At 40.9% G+C, this 20,814-nt stretch overlaps 1 protein-coding gene across 3 annotated transcripts in view; it reads right to left on the bottom strand.

Annotated features, from left to right (window-relative positions):
• TRIT1 (tRNA isopentenyltransferase 1) overlaps positions 1-20,399 on the bottom strand; it is a gene marked incomplete at its 5' end in the record, with an annotated part of 46,031 nt that extends 25,632 nt beyond the window's left edge. For all 3 annotated transcript variants that reach the window (XM_079778331.1, XM_079778333.1, XM_079778332.1), the window contains one exon: positions 20,223-20,399. In XM_079778331.1, coding sequence (XP_079634457.1) covers positions 20,223-20,399 — 177 coding nt within the window. The remainder of the gene's footprint in view (positions 1-20,222) is intronic.
• Positions 20,400-20,814: the final 415 nt, after the last annotated feature.

The raw sequence follows: 20,814 nt of genomic DNA, 5'->3' as shown, positions 1-20,814 counted from the left end.
AACACTTCTATGAAGCCTTTCATAAAATTAAATGGTATAAGGCAAAGAAGCAATTACCATTAATTAAAAATCCTCTTAATTTAAAATCCTCTTCAGATTTCTTTTAGTTACCAAAAACAGGTATCAATGGAGATCTTACTTGTAAAAGTGAAGTGGCTTTACTGAAAACTTCTGAAAAGCAGGAATACCTGTCGTGGCTATTAACTCAGACTTAAACATGAAAAGGTTATGTAAATCAGTGCCCAAATGAGAATTAATTCTGCAAGATTAACCAGAGTTTCTTTGGCCTGAACTTTATACATCTAAACATGGATAGGCTGTTTTATTTATTCTACTTATCACAAAGTCTCCAGAAAGGTAACATTTTGCATTGCTCGTAGTTCCACTCCAAATGCTTACACATCTTGGGATTTAAGTGGCTCTGAAAGGTTTTTAGAATTTGTATTAGATTGGCTCCATTTGTGGAGAAGTGGCCTATCTACAAGAATATATATAAAACAAACAAAGTCAACTATTCTTTAATAATAAATAAATAAATCACATAAACACTTTGAAGTCAGACCCCTAATACTTCTGTACTCCGTTGAAAACATAGTGATATCCAAATTACTGCTTGGCACACTGTAAATGCTACATAAGAGTTCTTATATAACAGTCTAAATACTCAAAGGTAAGCCCAGCAAGTGTGGCTCAGTAGTTGAGCATTGACCCATGCATGACCCAGGAGGTCACATTTCCATTCCCAGTCAGGGCACATGTCCAGGTTGCAGGCTCAATCCCCAGTAGGAGGCAGTCGATCAATGATTCTCTCTCATCATTGACATTTCTATCTTTCTCTCCCTCTCCCTTCCTCTCTCTGAAATCAATACATATTTTTTAATTAAATAAATAAATAAATACTCAAAGGCAATATATCCTATCTGCAAGCTCTTGATCTGCCAATTGAACTAAAAGGTTCAAGTGTACTTCTTCTAAATGCAAGTTCTCAGATGGAGAACAAACTTGAAAATACTAGTTTGAAAGGAGGGATGAATGCTTTGAAATTAAATGTTCTCTCTGTAATCACTGATTCTACAGGGAGCATTGAATGAACAAATAATAAGTTCCATAGAGCCCACAATGATGTTAAAAGCATTTTTTATCTCACATTTCCCTTTACTTATATGGGTGTCATGTAAGTACAGTACAGTAAAATAGTTAGGAAAGACCCTGGCGCCAGACTGCCTCAGATCAATTCCTAGCCCGGCCACTTACTAGTTATTTGTACTTGGAGTGGTCACTTACTAACTTCTCTGTGATTCAATCCCTCATCAATAAAATGAGGATGATAATATCTATCTCATAGGGTTGTTATGTGGATTAAATGAGTTAATACATGTAAAGCACTTAGTTTTTGCTTGGCACACCGTAAATGCTACATAAGAGTTCTTATATAACTACTTATATTAGGACCACTACCACTACTATTATCACAACAGCATAGGGAGAATGGGAAATAACTTTAGTGTCACTATTTATTGAACTGTACAGTTATGAATTAACTATTCATGTTATGGTATACATTATCTATCAATTAAAATCAATGCCCAGCCAAAAAGCAAAAACACAGCAACATTTTACACATTTGCACTAAGAGTAAATATGTAAACCAACAAAAAAAAAACCCCAATCAATTTTGTAAATGTTACTTTTGGTCTATAAAGACACTTATATTGTAGATGCCACAACTGGGCTTATAAATTTACTAGAGGCCCAGTGCACGAAACTCGTACACGGTAGGGTCCCAAGGCCTGGCAGGCGATCAGGGCCGATTGGGGCCTTCTGGCTGCCGGCCAGGGCCTTCCTTCCCCTGGATGCCTGCTGCCAGCAGGGACCTTCATTCATCCTGTGCCGCCCCCTGGTGGTCAGTGCACGTCATAGCGAGTGGTTGAACTCCCAGTTGGTTGAACTCCCGTGGGGACAATTTGCATATTAGCCTTATATTATATAGGATTATGTGCCTAGAAAACATTCATCCAACAAAACAGGTTAGATTTGTAGCTGATTGTTGTACATTTACCCTATTTTCCAGCTTCAATTATATATGTATTTTAAAATATATTTTTATTGATTTCAGAGAGGAAGAGAGAGAGAGATAGAAACATCAATGATGAGAGAGAATCATGGATCGGCTGCCTCCTGCATGCCCCCCACTGGAGATTGAGCCCACAACCTGGACATGTGCCCTTGACCAGAATCGAAACTGGGACCCTTCAGTCCACAGGCCGACACTATCCACTGAGCCAAACTGGCTAGGGCTTCAATTATATTTTTCAGTGTGACTCTACCTATAGAACAGTCAGCCCTGGGTGCCAGGTAGAGCTAAAAGGATCTGTGGTATCTTTCAAAAGGCAGCAAGTCATTCTATTCCATTTCCCATTTTTCCAGAAGACACCTGAGATCTGTGTACATAGAAATTACTGGATAAAATTATTCTCTCTGCACAAATCAGAATTTGACAATATTAAGGGAACTCTGGCCTCTTTGTGAGGCCTGATAACTGAAACACTCTATGAAAAATTACAGGTTTAACCTACTTAGCTAATTATCAAAATAACTGACATTTCAGCAAACATTTACTGAGAATCTACTATGTGCCAGGTACTCTGCAAGATGTTTGGCATGCAAAGATTAAGAAAGGCTCCCTGTCCTCAAGGAGTCCAGGCTAGTAAGAAACACAGATACAAATAACTGTACTATAAGGAGATAAGATATAAAAGTTTATGAGAGATATTAAAGTTTGACTATACACTCTTTTCTTTTCTTTTTTTAAAATATATTTTATTGATTTTTTACAGAGAGGAAGAGAGAGGGATAGAGAGTTAGAAACATCGATGAGAGAGAATCACCGACCAGCTGCCTCCTGCACACCCCCTACTGGGGATGTGCCCGCAACCAAGGTACATGCCCCCGAACGGAATCGAACCTGGGACCTTTCAAGTCCGCAGGCCGACGCTCTATCCACTGAGCCAAACCGTTTTGGCTATACACTCTTTTCTAAATACCATAACCCCAAAACATTTAATGGTTTAAGTAGCTAACTGGCTACTAATAGGGAAATGTACCTCTTTGTCTCACCTCTAGTGAGGGTTTATTTCCAGACTGAAAATTTTGGGGGAAAAGGCCACAGGCTGAAATAACTGAACTCTCCAAGCCAACAGAGCTGAAGGGCCTAGAGGGGCTAATGAAGGTGAGGGAAATCTGTAAAAGACCTACAGGAAAACCAGAAGAATGTGATTGTAAACCAGAAGTGAATCTGTCCACCAGGGGATATCTGCAATGTCTGGAAACATTCCTGGCTGTCACAACTACGGAGGTGGGGGAGCTGCTGGCATCCAGTGGGTAGAGGCCAGGGATGCTACTCAACATCCTACAATGCATAGGACAACTCCTCAGGCCCACAACAAATAATTATCCAGCCCAAACCTGTCAACAGGCCCAAAGTTAAGAAACCCTGATCCAAAGAAATTTCACCCTGGAGAAACTCACCAAAATTTTTATATATACAGCCAAAGATCCATCTCATGCTGTAGGGTGGCCCTAATGTGTGCTAATTAACAGTATCCTGGCCACTGGGCAGATCATAGAGCTCTTGAGTGTGCTGGCTGGCTCTGATATCCCAACACAGCCTTTGACAAGCAAGAGTACATTCAAACCTCGTTTCTTGAACGTCTCCCATCTCGAACAATTGGGTTCTCGACCAAGTGGTTCACAGAAAAAAATGTCTCGGTTGTTGACCAAAACTTGTTTTCGACCTGACAACCCAATCGTTTCATGTTGATATCTCAGCATCACAAAAAGCATCTCTCAGGCAACAAAGGAGAGAATGCTTTTGTTGCTGGCTAACTCAATGATTAGCACAATTTTAAGACATAATGTTGCTAAGGGTGTGAAAGTGCTCACAAAACAACAATGATAGGCAAATGAATAGGTAGAAAAACTGTTGTTTGGATAAACAAAAAGTAGTTAGCCAGTGATAGCATTTCAGAGGCAGTGATATATTAAAAATTAATTTAAGGCTAGCAGGGGATGGTTCTATAAATTTAAGAAGTTTTTATTTAGAGACTAAACAGTACATTAGATATGTACTATATAAAAGAAAAGTTAAAACAGGGAATCATTTGGGGGTCTGGAATGGATTAATTCAATTTATATTATTTCTAATGGGGAAAATTATTCCGTTTTAGAACAAATCACTTCTCGAACAGCCTTTCTGAACGAATTAAGTTCGAGAACCAAGGTACCACTATAAAAGCAGCCTCCCCCCAGTTTGGTCCCTTCCCTCCAAGTTATCTTCCTCTTTTGACTTCATTTTCTTCCCAACCAAATTAGATCCTGAAGTCCATCAATCACTTTCTTACCTCTATGGATTACAGCTGCATTGAAACCACAATCTCGGATTATGAATCAATACAATCACAGCTGCCCACCCCTACCCCCAGCTCCATTGATATCACACTCTCTGAGATCACTAATGAACCTGACTGCCAAATATAACACTTTTCCACTAAGCTCCCAAAACAGGTCATGAAAAGGAAAACACAATCTGATACTATTGAGCTCCCTCTCCTTCATAAATCCTTCTCCTTTGGGGCTTCAACTGCACTAATCTCTCTAGCTTTTCCTCCTATCTCACTAGCCCTTCCTCAGTTTCCTTTACTGAGGCCAGCCACTGCTCTATTAACAATGTCTGTCATGGGAACAATGCGCATTAACGGGTGCCCTACGGGTACACAATCTCATATGAAGTAACCTTAGCCATCATTCTCTTATCAATTTTACTTATAAACAGCTCCTTTACATTATCAACACTGATCACTACTCAAGAACATATTTGACTAAAATTTAGGGCATCTACCTGCTGTTTCTATACTATAAACTTTCTCTGGGTGACATTCATGGCTTCTACTAGTATATAATCATTTTTGTGCTGATAACTCCCCAAATCCATATCTGCAACCTAGTTCTCTTTCATGTTGCCATGCCAGGCCTGGATATTTAACTGCCTAGTGAACATTCCCATCATCAATGAGAGGCATATAATATATTGAAGTGGTTAACAGTAAGGATTCAACAACCAGGTTTCCTGGATTTAAGTTCTGGCTAAACCATTTGTTAGCTATGGAAACTTGGTCAAGTTATATCATCTCTGTGCCTCAGATTTCTTATTTATAAAGTGAGGATAATCTTAAATATAACCTCAAAAGGTAACTGTGAAAATTAAATAATTAATACATGCAAAGCATATGGAATAGGGCCTGTCCTATAAGAAGCAGTCAATAAAAGTTAGCTAGCTAGCACCATTATATCATCATCACTCCAAACAGGCATCTGAAACCTGATATGTCCAAAATTGAATTCCTTACCTTCCCAGCCATACATGAGTGAACCACCTAGATAATCAAACTAAATACTTTGAAGTAAGTGATCCTAATATCTGTCTCAACTTCTACCTGTACTAGTTCCTAAAACTCTCTCAAAGCTTATCACCATTACCACATTTCCCACTGCATTAAATCAATGGAAGGCTTCATGATTTCTCAACTAGACTATCCTAACAGCTTCGTCATTGATCTTCTTACCTTTGGAGTATAACCGCTCAAATTTATGTCCACTGCAGCCTGATCTCAACCAGCCCCACACTCTTTAGCATTACATCCCAACGAAAGCCTGCCTTGAGATAACTCCCCAGCTGTACTTGTCTTCTGTCTGCCATAGTAGCCTGCATTTACCTCTATCACAGAAAGTACTGTACAAAACTTTAAAATATTTCTATCTCCCCCACTAGACTACAAATTCTGAAGGAAGAAATGGTGTACTTTATCTCTAGCCTCAGCACAGAGCCTCATACAGAGAATATACTCAATGAATACTGGGTACAGATTGCTAGATCCTATGCTAAGAGTTTCACATCCTATGAAGTTACATTGCCCTCGTTTTATCAATGAGGAAATAGAAATTAGACACATTAGGTAACCTGCCCAAAGTCACACAGCTGGTTAGAGGCAAAGGCAAACTTTGAATTGATTTTACAGTCAGTGTTCTTTTTCCACTATATTGCTTATCTCTGTTCTGTACAAATCAGCTTTGTGACTTTGGGAAGTCAACTTTCTCTCCTGAAACCTCAATGTCCTCACATCTAACATTCTTTCTAATAGTCTAAGCTTCAGAAAAAGTTTTGGCAAAGGAGGGTAAAAGAAAAAATTACTTGTTTAAAGGATGTTGGCACTTCCCAGAAAGTTGATTTTCCTTTTTGATTAAAGGAATTTGAATTTGATTATTCAACTGAAGAGAGATTGAAGAGTAGGGAAAAGGTCAGTGTCTTGGCTTTTATTTCTTTTTTTCTTTTTTTAAATATATTTTATTGATCCTTCACAGAGAGGAAGAGAGAGGGACAGAGAGTCAGAAACATCGATGAGAGAGAAACATCGATCAGCCGCCTCCTGCACACCCCCCACTGGGGACGTGCCCGCAACCAAGGCACATGCCCCTGACCGGAATCGAACCCGGGACCCCTGAGTCCGCAGGCCGACGCTCTATCCACTGAGCCAAACCAGCTTCAGCTTGGCTTTTATTTCTTAATGTAAGGATAAAGTTTTGTAAAAATTTACACTTTACTATGTTAGAAAGAATGAATTAGCTGCAGGAACATCATGGCAAGCAACTACTCCTTTTTAGTTTTGTTTGGGAAAAATTCAACTGCAGACTTGCTAAATATATCAGACAGATTAAGATGCTCAATAAGTGGGAGAACCTGTACTTGACTTGTTCCGTCAGTCTGGTGAGAGGAGTGGTTTGGAATTCATAGTGCAGATCATGACCTATATTCTTCCTATGCCTGTCTCTCTTTAAGGGGAAAGGGACTACAATAATAATATAAGGCCATGCTTCTCAAACTGAGAAGTGCATACCTGAGATGTATGTGATGCATTCTTCCCGAGCATCAATCTTACCAAGTGGTAAAAGGAATTTGCAACAATTTTACATCTAAATAAGATGTAGGGCAGAAAATGCAAAATTGGCAGATTTTTCAGAAATTCAGAAATCATCCATCTAGTCCAATCCCCTGAAATTTTATACTTGATAATACTAAGGCTCAGTGGGCTCCCCTGCCCATATAATTGGCTGGTGGTAGAGACAGGACTAAAGCCTGGATGCTCAGGCTATAATACAAACTGTTTCAGCAGCCTCTTACCAATAGAATTTATACCTCTTTTACTGTGGTCTATTTGCTTGCTTGAAGTACTGAATTCCTACTAAGATGAAATTAAATTCCAGAGACTGAGAAGACAGTTACCATACACTGAACCCCTTTCAAGGTTCTCAAGAGTTAGTATGACAAAAGACAAAACAAACACAAACTCATAGTCACAGACAAAAGTAAGGTAGTTACTAGAGGGAAGGAGGGTGAGGGTGGTGTAGTAAAGGGTAAAGGGGGTCAAATATACAGTGACGGAAGGTCTGAGTGTCTGCGGTACAGATTGCTAGATCCGATGCTAAGGATAACAATATACAGATGATGTATCATACAACTTGAAACCTTTATAATTTTATTAACCAATGTTACCCCAATAAGTTTAATAAAAAAGAGTAAATGTAATAAAACATGGAAATATATACATAGACAATGCTATGTGTCCAATGAATGCATAAATAAGTAGAACAAATCAATGTTTCTCTGTTTCTCTCTCTCTTTCTCCCCCCTTCCTCTATCTAAAAATAAAAGGTTTTAAAATTTTTAAATAATAATAATGTTTCTATTCTACGGCCATCTTTACAGCCTCATGATTGCCCATTTTTTATCGTTTCAGTGATATTTTATCTTACAATACCTGTGATAGAGTATAATAGCTAAGGTGCTCCATTATTTGGAGGTATACATCTAAGTTAGGGAGAGGCAGTAGAGTAATAATGGAGGCAGAATGCCTGGGTTCAAATTCTAGCTCTACTATCCAGCTATAGCCATTATTTGGCAAGTTATTTATCTAATTTTTCTTCGCCTCAAGTTTTCTCATCTGTAAATGGAAGTAATAATAGCATCTATACTCTTCACTGGGTTCCTCTGAGACTTAAGGCTTTTAGAATAGTGTCAGGCAGATGGTAAGCACTATATGAGTGCTTGATATTATCTATAGTTATTGGTGGAGGCTAACCAAGATTTTCCTTGGCTCTTTGTATTGAGACCCCTACCTAGGGTTTAAAAGAGAACCACAAAATATCAGAGTTGAAAGGAGCTTTAGACACAGTGACAAGATAGTGGATGGCCCACAAAGCCTAAATGATTTACTACCTGGACCTTAACAGAAAGTCTGTCCATCCCTGGACTAATCCAATCAGTTTCCCCTATCTAATATATCCGAAGAGGGAACTAAAGCCCAGAGAGGGTAATCTGTCCACAGTTATATATTCGGTGAGTTAGTGGCAAAGCTGGGACTAAAACGCAATAATAAGAATAAAGATTAACTATTAGTTAGGGAAAATAATGGCAGCTGAAGAGTTAAATAAATCATCTATTTCTAATGGATGTTTACCGAATACTATAAGCCTAGGCATCAGTGTGTGTGTGTGTGTGTGTGTGTGTGTGTGTGTGTGTGTATTTGCATCAGTGTTTTTTAATGCTCTCCAGGCATCAGTGTGTGTGTGTGTGTGTGTGTATTTGCATCAGTGTTTTTTAATGCTCTCCAGGCATCAGTGTGTGTGTGTGTGTGTGTGTATGTGTGTGTGTATTTGCATCAGTGTTTTTTAATGCTCTCCAGGTGAATCCAATGTGCAGCTGGAGGCGTGAGAGTATTGTGCTATGCAACAAGATATAAACTAACCGCCTTCCCCCCTCAAAAAAAATCAAGGAAACTGACTGGGTATTAACCAGAGGTATCCATACCTATAGAATCCCATATTTCAACTGCAATTACCTACACGTATGTGTAAGGAACTCCACAAAGAAGAACAACAGGAATGCACAATGAAGACAAAGAGACCCTGGGTATATCTTCATTTACACTAGAGAATCAACATCATTTTTTATTTACATCTGTAAGTTCCAACAGTTAAATCAATTATAAATTTCAGACAAGAACTCTTTCTGAATGTTAAAATAACTTGTACTCCTAAAAAGTGTACAAGAATATATTAAAACTTTTATATGGCAAAAAGAATCATAAAAGTCAAAAGACAACTAAAAAAATACTTCCAATACATGAGACTATACAAAGGGTTATTACTTGCAATACACAATAAGCTCTTCCAAATCAATAAATATAAGAATAAAAACGATTATATAGAAGTGGACACAACAGGAATGAACAGGAAATTCAAAACCTAAAAACATAAATGGTCAAGGTACCCTTAAAAAACAACCTAAGAAATGAAATCCATTTCTTGCTTACCAGACTGACAACAATGAAAGAGACAGGTAATACACAAATTGCAAGGGTGAGGGGAACAGACATACAGCTGGTTCAAACCTTTTTTAAAGCAGTCTGGCAATATGTATCAAAATATAATGTGTGCAACTCAACAACAAAAAAAACAACCCAGTTTAAAAATGAGCAAAGGACCTAGTCTCCAAAGAAAATATACATATGGCCAACAAACACATGAAAAGATGCCCAAGATCATTAGTCATTAAGGAAATGTAAATCAAAACCACAATGAGACACCACTTTCACACCCAATAGGATGGTTATAATTTTTTTTTAAAGGAAAATAAGTGTTGGAAAAGATGTGGAGAAATTGGTGTCTTCATACATTGCTGGTGGGATGTAAAATGGTGTAGCCACTGTGTAAAAAGAGTTTGGCAGTTTCTCAAAAAGTTAAACATAGAATTATCATATGACCCAGCAATTCCATTCCTAGGCATAGGCCCAAAAATAACTGAAAAGAAATACATGTACACATGTTCACAGCAGCACTATGCACAACAGCCTAAAGGTGTTAATCTCCATCATTAGATGGACAAATTGTGTTCTATATACAATGAAATATTCAACCATAAAAAGGAATGAAGTACAAATAACTACAAGTGAAGAAGCCAGATAAAAAGGTTGCATATTGTATGATCCCATTTATATTAAACTAGAGGCCCAGCGTGCTGCGAGGAGGCACCCAGCAGGGGCCAGCCGAGTTGTGTCCGCTGGGTTGGGGGCAGGCGCTCCTGTGTGTTGTGTCTCCGCTCAGGCCTGCCCCCAGGCCCAGCCTCCCCGTGTGTTGTGTCTCCACTCCGGCCCGCCCCCAGCCCCAGGGGGCCCGCGGCACGCAGTCCCCTCCCGCCCATCTGCGTGAGCCGCTTCTCCTGAGCAGTCATGATGCCCAGCTAATTAGCATATTCCCTGTTTATATATATAGATATATTATATATATAGATATCCAAAATAGGTAAAAAAAACAAAAAACAGAAAGCAGACTGGTGGTTGTTAAGAGGCTGAAGAGAAAGGGGAATAGGGAGTAACTGCTTAATAGCTAAAGGGTTTTCTTTTGGGGTGATGGACACATTTTGGAATAGATAGAGGTAGTGGTTGTACAATATTGTGAATGCACTAAATGTCACTGAATTGTTCATTTAAAAATGGTTATGTGGAACACTTCCAGCACCAGGTAGACGGGAACCATCCTTTGGTCACCTCCGACTGCAGCAAAAACTGCAAGCACGCTTCAATGTCCCCTCACACATGCACTAGAAATCTAGTGACTATCAGGGGTCCTCAAACTGCAGCCCGCTGAGGACATTTATCCGGCCCGCCGGGTGTTTTTGCCGCCACTGCCTGTCCTGCTTAGCAGCCGACTTAGCAAAATGACAAAATGGTTACCTGTTATCCTCAGCCACAACCCTACTCCAGCCTCTTTCACACCCAGGCTAATATAACAGAATCCTAAACTCTTCATCTCTCCATCCAGCCATTAGAGTTACCTTATGAGATAGATTTACTATCACTTCCCTATTTAAAACACAAAATTCCATAGCATGCCTTTCAGTGGCCTCTAAAACTTGTTCCCAGAGTCTATATTTTTAGTTTGACCTCCTACAGCTGTCTCTCAAGTATCCTAGATGCCAGATAGTTGCTGGTCACTCCTTGAAAACATACCATGGATTTTTTTACTCTTCCTTTACTTTGCTCATGCTGTTCTTTTGTCAAGAGTATTCTTCTCCCGCCCTAGCTGGTTTGGCTCAGTAGATGGGGCATTGGCTGGGAACTGATGGGTCCAGGCTTGTTGATCTTTGGCCCCAGTTGAGCATGTGCGGAAGGCAACCAATTGATATGTCTCTCTCACATTGATGTTTCTCTCTTTCTGCTCTCCCCCTCCCTTCCACTCTCTCTAAAATGGAAAGATATCTTCGGGTGAGGATTAACCAAAAAAAGAGAGAGAGAGAGAATAGTCTTCTTCCTTCTCTGCCTGATGAAATGTATACAGTTGAATAAAGGAAAAGAATGGGATGAAGGACGAATGGATAAATAAATAGGAGGTGGAGAAAAAAACATAGAATAGTATGGAGATGACAGCACAAGAAAGCAATTTTTGGTAGGGATGAGATTATTATAGTGCCTACCTCATAAGGTTCTGGTGAAAATATTAAATCAGATAATATATGTCAAACTTTCAGAAAAGTGTCTGTTATCCAAAATAATGAAAGCGTAATGTGTTAAATTAGACCGGCTGTCCTTCCGGATGAAGCCACAGCAGGGGCCAAGCCCCTTGCACAAATGTCATGCATCGGGCCTCATATAGATATGTGTGTGTGAGTGTGTGTGTGTGTGTGTGTGTGTGTGTGTGTATAATTGCTATTTTCAGTATTATTATTATCATTCATGGTATGGTGCTAAGAGCTTGAACTCCTGCTGCCACAATGAGGAGGGAGCAGTGGTGAGGCTCCAGCAGAGTTCCAAAGGTAACCAAGTGGGTTAAGCCACACTAGAAGAGTACATACAGAGCATGTAGGTGAATTCCCATACACCTCAAATAACTTTTACTCCTCAAACGTATATCCTTTTTTGAAGTGGAGCTGTTTCAAGTGAAACATCAGGACAGCACTCATGCTCACAAATATGAATCTGCAAGTCTTATCTATGCTCCCCAATGGTTTTCCATTTGGCCAGTAGTCATTTCTCCTTCCTTACATAACACAGGAGGCTTGACTACAAAGTTCTTCCCATAGCTGCCAAAAAAAAAGTGAATATATATGTAAAACCCACCCACACTTAATACTGTAGCAAAGGAAAATTAAATTCACTCACAATAGAGGTGAGTTAAGAAACCTTAGAAAACTATACATATATAATTTTAGATGAGTCAAAAATTTGAGATTTCTTTTTTTGCTTCTTATCAGGCTCAGTCCTTTTAAAAGATTGCCTTCAGATAGCCCCCATCTCTTCTGGTTAACAGGTTTTCATGACTTTTATTTCATATCCTAGTAATAAGCCACTGTGATTCACTACCCCATCTCTCCTTCATATCCCTCCCCCATCATCCCAGATCTCCCTTGAGCACTATCAGACAGTAGGCCTTTAGTAAAAAGAAAAAGAAAAAAAAAAAAAGCACAACACTGCTCCTAAATTATGTCCCAAAGCAGAAAAAAAGAACGCAGAACTCCGCATCTATTAAATGGCACACAGCCTGCTTACTAGTCAGACTGCCAAAAATCATTTGCTTCTCCTCTTGTAGGTTTAGACAAACACAAAGGGAACTATGCTCCTATGTGTGACTACTACTTCTCCATAGGACTTGAAGGACTAAGGCATTAGAGATACTTCCTCTCTATAAACCCAAATAGAACACTGTTTATTTTCTCTTGGCATACAGTTAGTAGCCTGTATTTCCAGGCAGTCATTGTACATCTTTTGGCAAGTGCCTTCAAGTTTCTCAGTTCAATGTTTCATCCAGTCACTGAAGGCAATGCATTGTACCTTGAATTTACATGCCAAGAAAAGACAGACTGAAAAGAAGACCTTCAGTATCACCTTCCTGCAATATATGAGACACTACAGGAGTTAGAAGGCCCAGATCCAATTCCCAGGTGTGCAAGTGTCTTGCAGTATGATCTCCAGTCTGCTCTTTAATCTTTCTGTACTTCAGTTTTTCCATCCTGGAAAACAGGGATTGTATTACCTTCCCCTCCCTGAATTTAGACTCTTACTGCTGACTGAGAATATTTATGTTTCTATAATTTGTGAAACTGGGGTTTGGAAAACTCAGAAAATTAAGCACAAATGTTATTTCTCACTTTTGTCAGATCTACCATGCAGAATCCACAGAACCTAGCAGGAGTCTCTAAATAAGTAATCCCTCAGAGAGCAGTTCTGACTTCCCACTCAACAAGTAACACACATGAGAATGGGAGGCAAGAGGCCAGATGCTACATAGCTAGCTACAGAAGCAAGTCATTATACATCAGGCTCCATTACAATATTATCACCTAGACATACTATCCTTAACACTCCATTGTACTTTTACCTCAAAGAAGCTACCTCAATATTTAAAGCACTTACTTAATTCAATGTTTACCAAAAACAAGCACTTTCCCTGGATGGTAACTGCCCTGGTAGGGTTTACCTTGGGGTGACCCTACAGTTAAGGCAGGACAAAGGGATGACACCACAAGTATGAGGTGCAAGACAATTTAAGATTTAAGGCAGGATTTTACAGTCCTTTTTGAGTTACTAGTATACTTTTTTTTAACTGTTAAATGACTTTTTTAAATTAAATTTTATTGTTGAAAGTATTCCATATGTCTCCCATTTTCCCCATTGACTCCTTATAGCCCGCCCCCATGCCTTCACCAATAGTCTGACTAGCACACTTTTAAAATACAAAATTTTGGACAGGATTCCAAAAAATTATTAAAATGCAAATGTTGGCTTTTAAAAAGATAAACTTGGACCCTAGCCAGTGTCTCTTGGTTGATTTTCCCGTGTACCGAAGGGTTGCCAGTTTAATTCCAGGGTGAGCAGGAAGCATCCAATTGATGTTTAGCTCTCACATCCATGTTTCTCTCTCTCTCTCCCCTTCTCCCTTCCTCCCCTCTAAACAAAAAAAAAAAAAAAAAAAACAATAAAAAAGATTTAAAAAAAAATTTTTTTTTAGCCCTAGCCAGTTTGGCTCAGTGGACAGAGTGTCAGCTTCGGACTGAAGGGTCCCAGGTTCAATTCTAGTCAAGGGCACATGTCCAGATTGCAAGCTCAACCCCTAGTAGGGGACATGCAGGAGGCAGCAATCAATGATTCTCTCGCATCATTGATGTTTCAATCTCTCTCTCCCTCTCCATTCCTCTCTGAATGAATAAAAATATATATATATTTTAAAAGGAATGTTTTAAAGAAAAAAAAGGAATGTTTAAAAAAAATTATTTAAAGATCTGTGCCGCGCCAGCACAGCCAAGGGTTCGGGGAGCCTGAGTGGGGGCGACGAAAGATGGAGAAATGATAGACAAAGAGAAAAAGCTGGGTCTAAGTGGATCTTCTGTGCCTTGATGAGGCCACAGACAGATCCAGATTGCAAAGCTGAGGCTTTATTTATTGTCAGGGACAAACAATTGACAATGTTCTTGTAAGTTTTACTTGTTTTGGCAGCACTTGCTGCCCCTCCCACAGCCCACTAGCTACCCAGGAAAGATCTAGGGAGCAGTTACAAGATCGAGCTTAATTATGCTTAGAGGACTGTGCCCTCCAAGCTGGGACTTGTTTGTGACTTTGCCAGCAGGTCAGTCCGAGGCTTAAACCTATAACCGCTTCCTACAAAGATCAACTTGAGCCAAAACCAGTTTGGCTCAGTGGACAGAGCGTTGGCCTGCAGACTGAAAAGTCCCAGGTTCGATTCCGGTCAAGGGCATGTACCTTGGTTGCGGGCACATCCCCGGTGGGGGGCGTGCAGGAGACAGCTGATCGATGTTTCTAGCTCTCTATCCCTCTCCTTTCCTCTCTGTAAAAAATCAATAAAAATATATTTTTTTAAAAAAAAAGATCAACTTGAAAAAACTTTCTAATTATCACACTGTCCACTTGGTCACCCTTTGGTCTGTGTAGCTATTTCAACAAAGAAGTTTACTGTTCTGTATAGGTTCTCCACAAGGCCAAATTTCCCCCTTTGTTCCAGTAAACATTCTCAATCTTTGCTATCATTTGAATTATTCTTTTTTAAATATTTTTATTGATTTCAGCGAGGAAGGGAGAGGGAGAGAGATAGAAACATCAATGAGAATCATTGATAGGCTGCCCCCTGTACGCCCCACACTAGGGATTGAGCCCACAAACTGGGCATACATGTGCCCTGACCAGGAACCTCCTGGTTCATAGGTCGATGCTTAACCACTGAACCATGCTGGCTGGGCTATCTGCCGGAAACCAATCTTGTTTCACTAATAGAAAGATGTAGACAGGAAACCCAGAAGGCTGGTCAACAACCCTTATTGCTCTAACCACTCACCCTTTAGTTGAAACATTGTTAGCTGAAGCAGCCTCCACCTCTGTTTGTCTTATGTAAATTTCTGTTATTTCCTGCCTAAGGGCTATGGGTGTTTCCCATAGCCTCAATAACAGGGATAGCAAGGCCAGAGAAGTGTGTAGTCCTCCCACTAGAGGTGGGCTCCCGCCTGGCCCCCAATATCGCCAAATTAATACTTTTCTAGTCTCTTTTCATTTGTGTGCGGCCTTCTCCAGAACCTGAACCCTGAACCGGAACCCTGAACCACTCGGGACGTGAAAGGGGTTCCCACAGCTATCATTGAATTATTGACTAAATTATATCTCTATCTAGTTATAGCACATTTTATCCCCCTAAGCAATGCATCATGTGGCCGACACTCAGCTCAACAACACTTTATTTGACAAAGATCACTATGAATTCACATTACGATTCACAATATGAATCCTAAAATACAATTTATATCCTGATCAAAATGCAGTACACCCTTGTGAAAGAAAAGTGGCATACAAGTTAAGAAATACTCTAGCCCGGTCGGTGTGGCTCCACGGTTGAGCGTCAACACATGAACCAAGAGGTCACGGGATCAATTCCCAGTCAGAGCACATGCCTGGGGTTGCGGGCTTGATCCCCCAATAAGGGGTGTGCAGGAGGCAGCCAATCTACATCAATATTTCTATCTCTCTATCCCTCTCCATTCCTCTATCTAAAATCAATAAAAATTTTAAAAATGTTTTCTATTATTTTTAGCCTTGGCCCCGTGGCTCAGTGGTTGCGTATCGACCTATGAAGAAGAAGTCACAATTCGATTTCCAGTTGGGGCACATGCCAGGATTTTGGGCTTGATCAATGATTCTCTCTCATCACTAATGTTTCTAGCTCTTCTCCTTCCCGCTTCCTTTCTGAAATCAATAAAAATATATTTAAATTTTTTTTTTTTTTTTTTTTACTGATTTAAGAGAGAAACATCAATTTGCTGTTCCACCCACCCATGCATTCATTGGTTGCTTCCTGCATGCACTGCCACCGGAGATTGAGCCTGCAATCCTGGTGCACTGGGATAGCACTCCAACCAACTGGCCAGCACGAGCCTCTTTTCTGCCTCCTTTCTTATCTGTGAAATAATATCTACTTTACAAGGTCATTGTGAGGATAAACAGCGCTATACAAATTTAAGCTATTATTATTTTGCCTGTAGATTTATTCGAAATTGAAAATGTTCATTCAAGGAACTGATGATCCAACCGTAAGAACGTCACTTTGTGCCCTAGCGGGTTTGACTCAGTTGGATAGAGTATTGGCCCAAGGACTGAAGGGTCCCCGGTTCGATTCCGGTCAAGGGCACAGCCCTGGTCCAAGTGTGTACGGGAGGCAACCAATGGATATGTCTTTCTCACATTGATGTTTCTCTCTCACTGTCTTTCCCCATATCTTTCACTCTTTCTAAGAATCCCTGGAAAAGTATCCTCAGGATAGGATTAATAAATAACAAGAAATAAAAAAAAGAATGTCACTTTGTTCACGTTTACCAAAAATTTTCTGACTCAACCTCAAGTCACTGAAAAGCATCACCTCTTTCCTTCCATTAGCTAAGAAACAAGCAAAGCAGCACTACCCTAACAGGGGGCATGGTAAGCAGATATAGAAATGAAGAACTGAATATTCACAGTGAATGGGGCAGAGATACTTTATTTTATTATTTGGACTGAAAAGTAAAATCAAAGGTCAAAGTTTTTCAATGGGACTAAGAGGAAATGTTACGAATATCCAAGATATAATCAAAATTAAATACAACCTATACCCAATTCAGAAAGCTCAAATCACTAAAGTATTTTTCATATACAGTAGGTCCCCGGGTTATGTCGGAGATCCGTCCCTACGCAATTTTCGCAGTAAGTCGGAACCCACCTACATAAGCACCTACGTCACTCACATGGAGCACATACACAGCAGTAATGAAGTGAAACAGTAAAAAAAATTTAAGATAACAATTCCTGACCTTTACTTGTAAAAAAATGATAAAAAACAAAGCACATATGTACATACGTCGAAATGACGGAACTTTTTTTTAAATAAATAAATGGGAGATGGCGACGTAACCACGAAACGACATACGTAACCACAAAACGAGGTCCATCGAGTCCGACGTAACCCGAGGACTGCCTGTATTAATTAATCCTCATGGCATCTCAAAGAAGTTTGATTCTCATATTCTAATTACTTATAACCACAGGAAAAATCTGAATGGACCAAGATGCACCATTTAATAAAACAAGTCAACCAATATTTTCTTCTTTCTTATCTATCCAAACTTCACCTACCTTTTAAGTCCCTTTTCAGAGAGCTTTCCATGACTATGCCATCCTTCACTGATTTCTCCCATCTCAGGAATTCTTTGGTTTATAATAAAATCTAACACTTGTAGCCTCTCTTCTCCCTACCTGTCCACCTTACAAAGCATCATTAATATCTCAGTTCAAACACTTATTAACTCTATTTTGTTTCATGTTTAGCTGAACTAAAACTTCTTGAGGACAAGGATTATGGTTTTGTCTCTCCAAAAGGGCATTTCAGAATAGTACCTACTAGCCCTAGCTGGTTTGGCTCAGTGGATAGAGAGTGTCAGCCTGTGGACTGAAGGGTCCCAGGTTCAATTCTGGTCAAGGGCACATGCCCGGGTTGCGGGCTTGATCCCCAGTTGTGGGGTGTGCAGGAGGCAGCCAATCAATCATTCTCTCATCATTGATGTTTCTCTCTCTTCCTCTCCCTCTCCCTTCCTTTCTGAAATCAATAAAAATATGGTTTTTAAAAAAGCATACCATAGCCAAAACCGGTTTGGCTCAGTGGGTGGAGCGTCGGCCTGCGGACTGAAAGGTCTCAGGTTCGATTCCGGTCAAGGACATGTACCTTGGTTGCGGGCACATCCCCAGTAGGGGGTGTGCAGGAGGCAGCTGATCCATGATTCTCTCTCTTCGATGTTTCTAACTCTCTATCCCTCTCTCTTCCTCTCTGTAAAAATCAATAAAATATATTAAGGAAAAAAAAAAGCATACCATATTTTTACCACTTACTATGTGCCATATGTTATATTAAGTGCTTTACATACTTAATCTCACTTAATCAGTACATATGTTGTGTTGTTGTTATTATTCCCCCTATTTTACAGAAGAAAAAACAGTATGAAGAGGTTAGGCTGAAGTTGCATATCTTAGAAAAGATAGGGCTGAGATTTGAGTCTCAGCCCTAAAGTCTGTCTCTAGAAGTTGACACAAAGTAGAGATCACAAACAAATATTTGCTGAATTATCCTAATCATTTCATGTGTGTTGATGGTTGTATCACCGCAAATGAACTAAGGAGGGTAGAAACCTTGCCCAGAGGTTCATAAGGTACAGTGTGGAGCGCTGCCCCTCCAGGCCCTGAACCTACCTGGAATTTCACATCGAGCATCTCATTTACTCCATAAAAACTTCTATTTGTAAGTCCTCTTCAACAAATAGCACCTGTAATTCTTCCATCAGAGGTTTACCCAAAAAGTCACCCTCTCTCAATCCGAACACAAATGCTCCCAGGTGCCATGTGTGCGACATTCCTTCTGGGCCTCCCTCCGACTCAGGAAGAGGACAAAGCCTCCTGCTTCCCAAGTGCCAGGAACTTGGAAAGGTCAGCTTTTGCCCAGCCAGCGGGGCTCGGTGGCTGAGCAGCGACCTACGAACCAGGAGGTTCCCCTGTGTGGGCCATTTGGGAGGCAGCTGACCCATGATTCTCTCATCACTGACGTTTCTCTCTCCCTCTCTGAAATCAATAAAAATATGTATATTTTTTTAAGTCTCAGCTTTTTAAAACAAGCATTTACCAAGTGCCTGGTCTTCTTCAGAAAAGGCCACCCTGCTCTTCATTCTAACTCTATTTTAATCCCAGTTATTAATCACTACAGCCTCGTGAGGTAGGTAGGTGTTTTCTCCACTTTACAGATAAATAATGTCCCCAAAAAACGACATTATGGAGGTCACGAGGCCGGTGGCCGATTAGGGGCTGGAATCTAGGTCTCCTGACTATCCAGTCTGTTCCATTCCCTCCGGCAGAAACTCACAGATGGTAACCGATTTATCTTGGTGTCTCTGGGCACTCTAAACAGCAAAAGCTCTAGAATAATTTTCATTCAAAAAAGCTATTTATCGGCACTAACCGGTTTGGCTCAGTGGATAGAGCGTGGGCCTGCGGACTGAAGGGTCCCAGGTTCGATTCCGGTCAAGGGCATGTACCTTGCTGGCGGGCACATCCCCAGTGGGGGGTGTGCAGGAGGCAGCTGATCGATGTGTCTCTCTCATCGACGTTTCTAACTCTCTGTCCCTCTCCCTTCCTCTCTGTAAAAAATCAATAAAATATATTTTCTTTAAAAAGCTATGTATCGGACATACATATGTCAACCTTGTAGGTTCAAGTCCTATCTCCTCCACCTATTTGCTGTGTGACACGGAGTAAGCGTATTTCACCTCCTTCGGTGAATTCCCTCGTCTATAAATGGAGATAACAGTACCTACCAAACGGTGAGGTCGTGAGAAGTAAATGAGATGAGAGGGAAACGCCTGGGACTACATCTGACAGACGGTGGGCGGTTAGTAATTATGGTTTCCCTTCACCTCCCCGCTCCGCCCCGCAAGCTTCGGGGTTCACGCACTATCCCATGCTCCCGGGGATCACCCTGGCCCGCGGCCTGCACGCGCGCGGCCTCCGGGTCTCAGCAGCCGGCGGCCAGCCGCCCTGTCATACCTGCATGGAGTCCGCGCTGACGATCTCGCCACCAAGCCGCTGGCCGAGCTGCAACGCCAGGGTGGACTTGCCGGTGCCCGTGGCCCCGAGAATCACTACGAGCGGCAGCGTCCGTGGCATGCCCCGGAGCCCAGGGCCCACAGAAACGGCTCGTGCAGCCGCCGCCGCCGCCGCCATCTTGAGGACATCTGCGCTTGCGCGGGAGCAGCTGTCCCCATGACAACCGTCAGTGCGCTTGTGCAAACCCCGGGCTGAGCAGGGAGGGTGAACCGGGAGGAGGGAGCTGCGGAGCCCAGGTCCCCACGCTCCCGACGTGAATGCCATCAACTAAGTGGTGTCACAGCTTCAACTACCAGCTCTCCCACATAGGGCTGGCAGTCCTATCTGAAATAGAATGATCCCTATCATTCTTTTCCAGCACCCAGTTGTTTTTCTTCATAGCACTGATTACAATACAAAATTGTCAACTGACCTCTTGTCTGTTGTCTGACTTTCCACTCCAGGATGTTGGTTCCGTAAAAGCAAAGAACAGCTCCTGCCTAGGTCATTGCTGTATCTCCAGGACCTAGCACAGTACCTGATACCGAGTAGG

The sequence above is a fragment of the Cnephaeus nilssonii genome, assembly GCF_951640355.1.
Source record: "Cnephaeus nilssonii genome assembly, chromosome: 7".
In the NCBI taxonomy this organism is placed as follows: domain Eukaryota; kingdom Metazoa; phylum Chordata; class Mammalia; order Chiroptera; family Vespertilionidae; genus Cnephaeus; species Cnephaeus nilssonii.
Note: the sequence above shows the minus strand (reverse complement) of the source record. Positions and strands in the feature narration are given on the sequence as shown.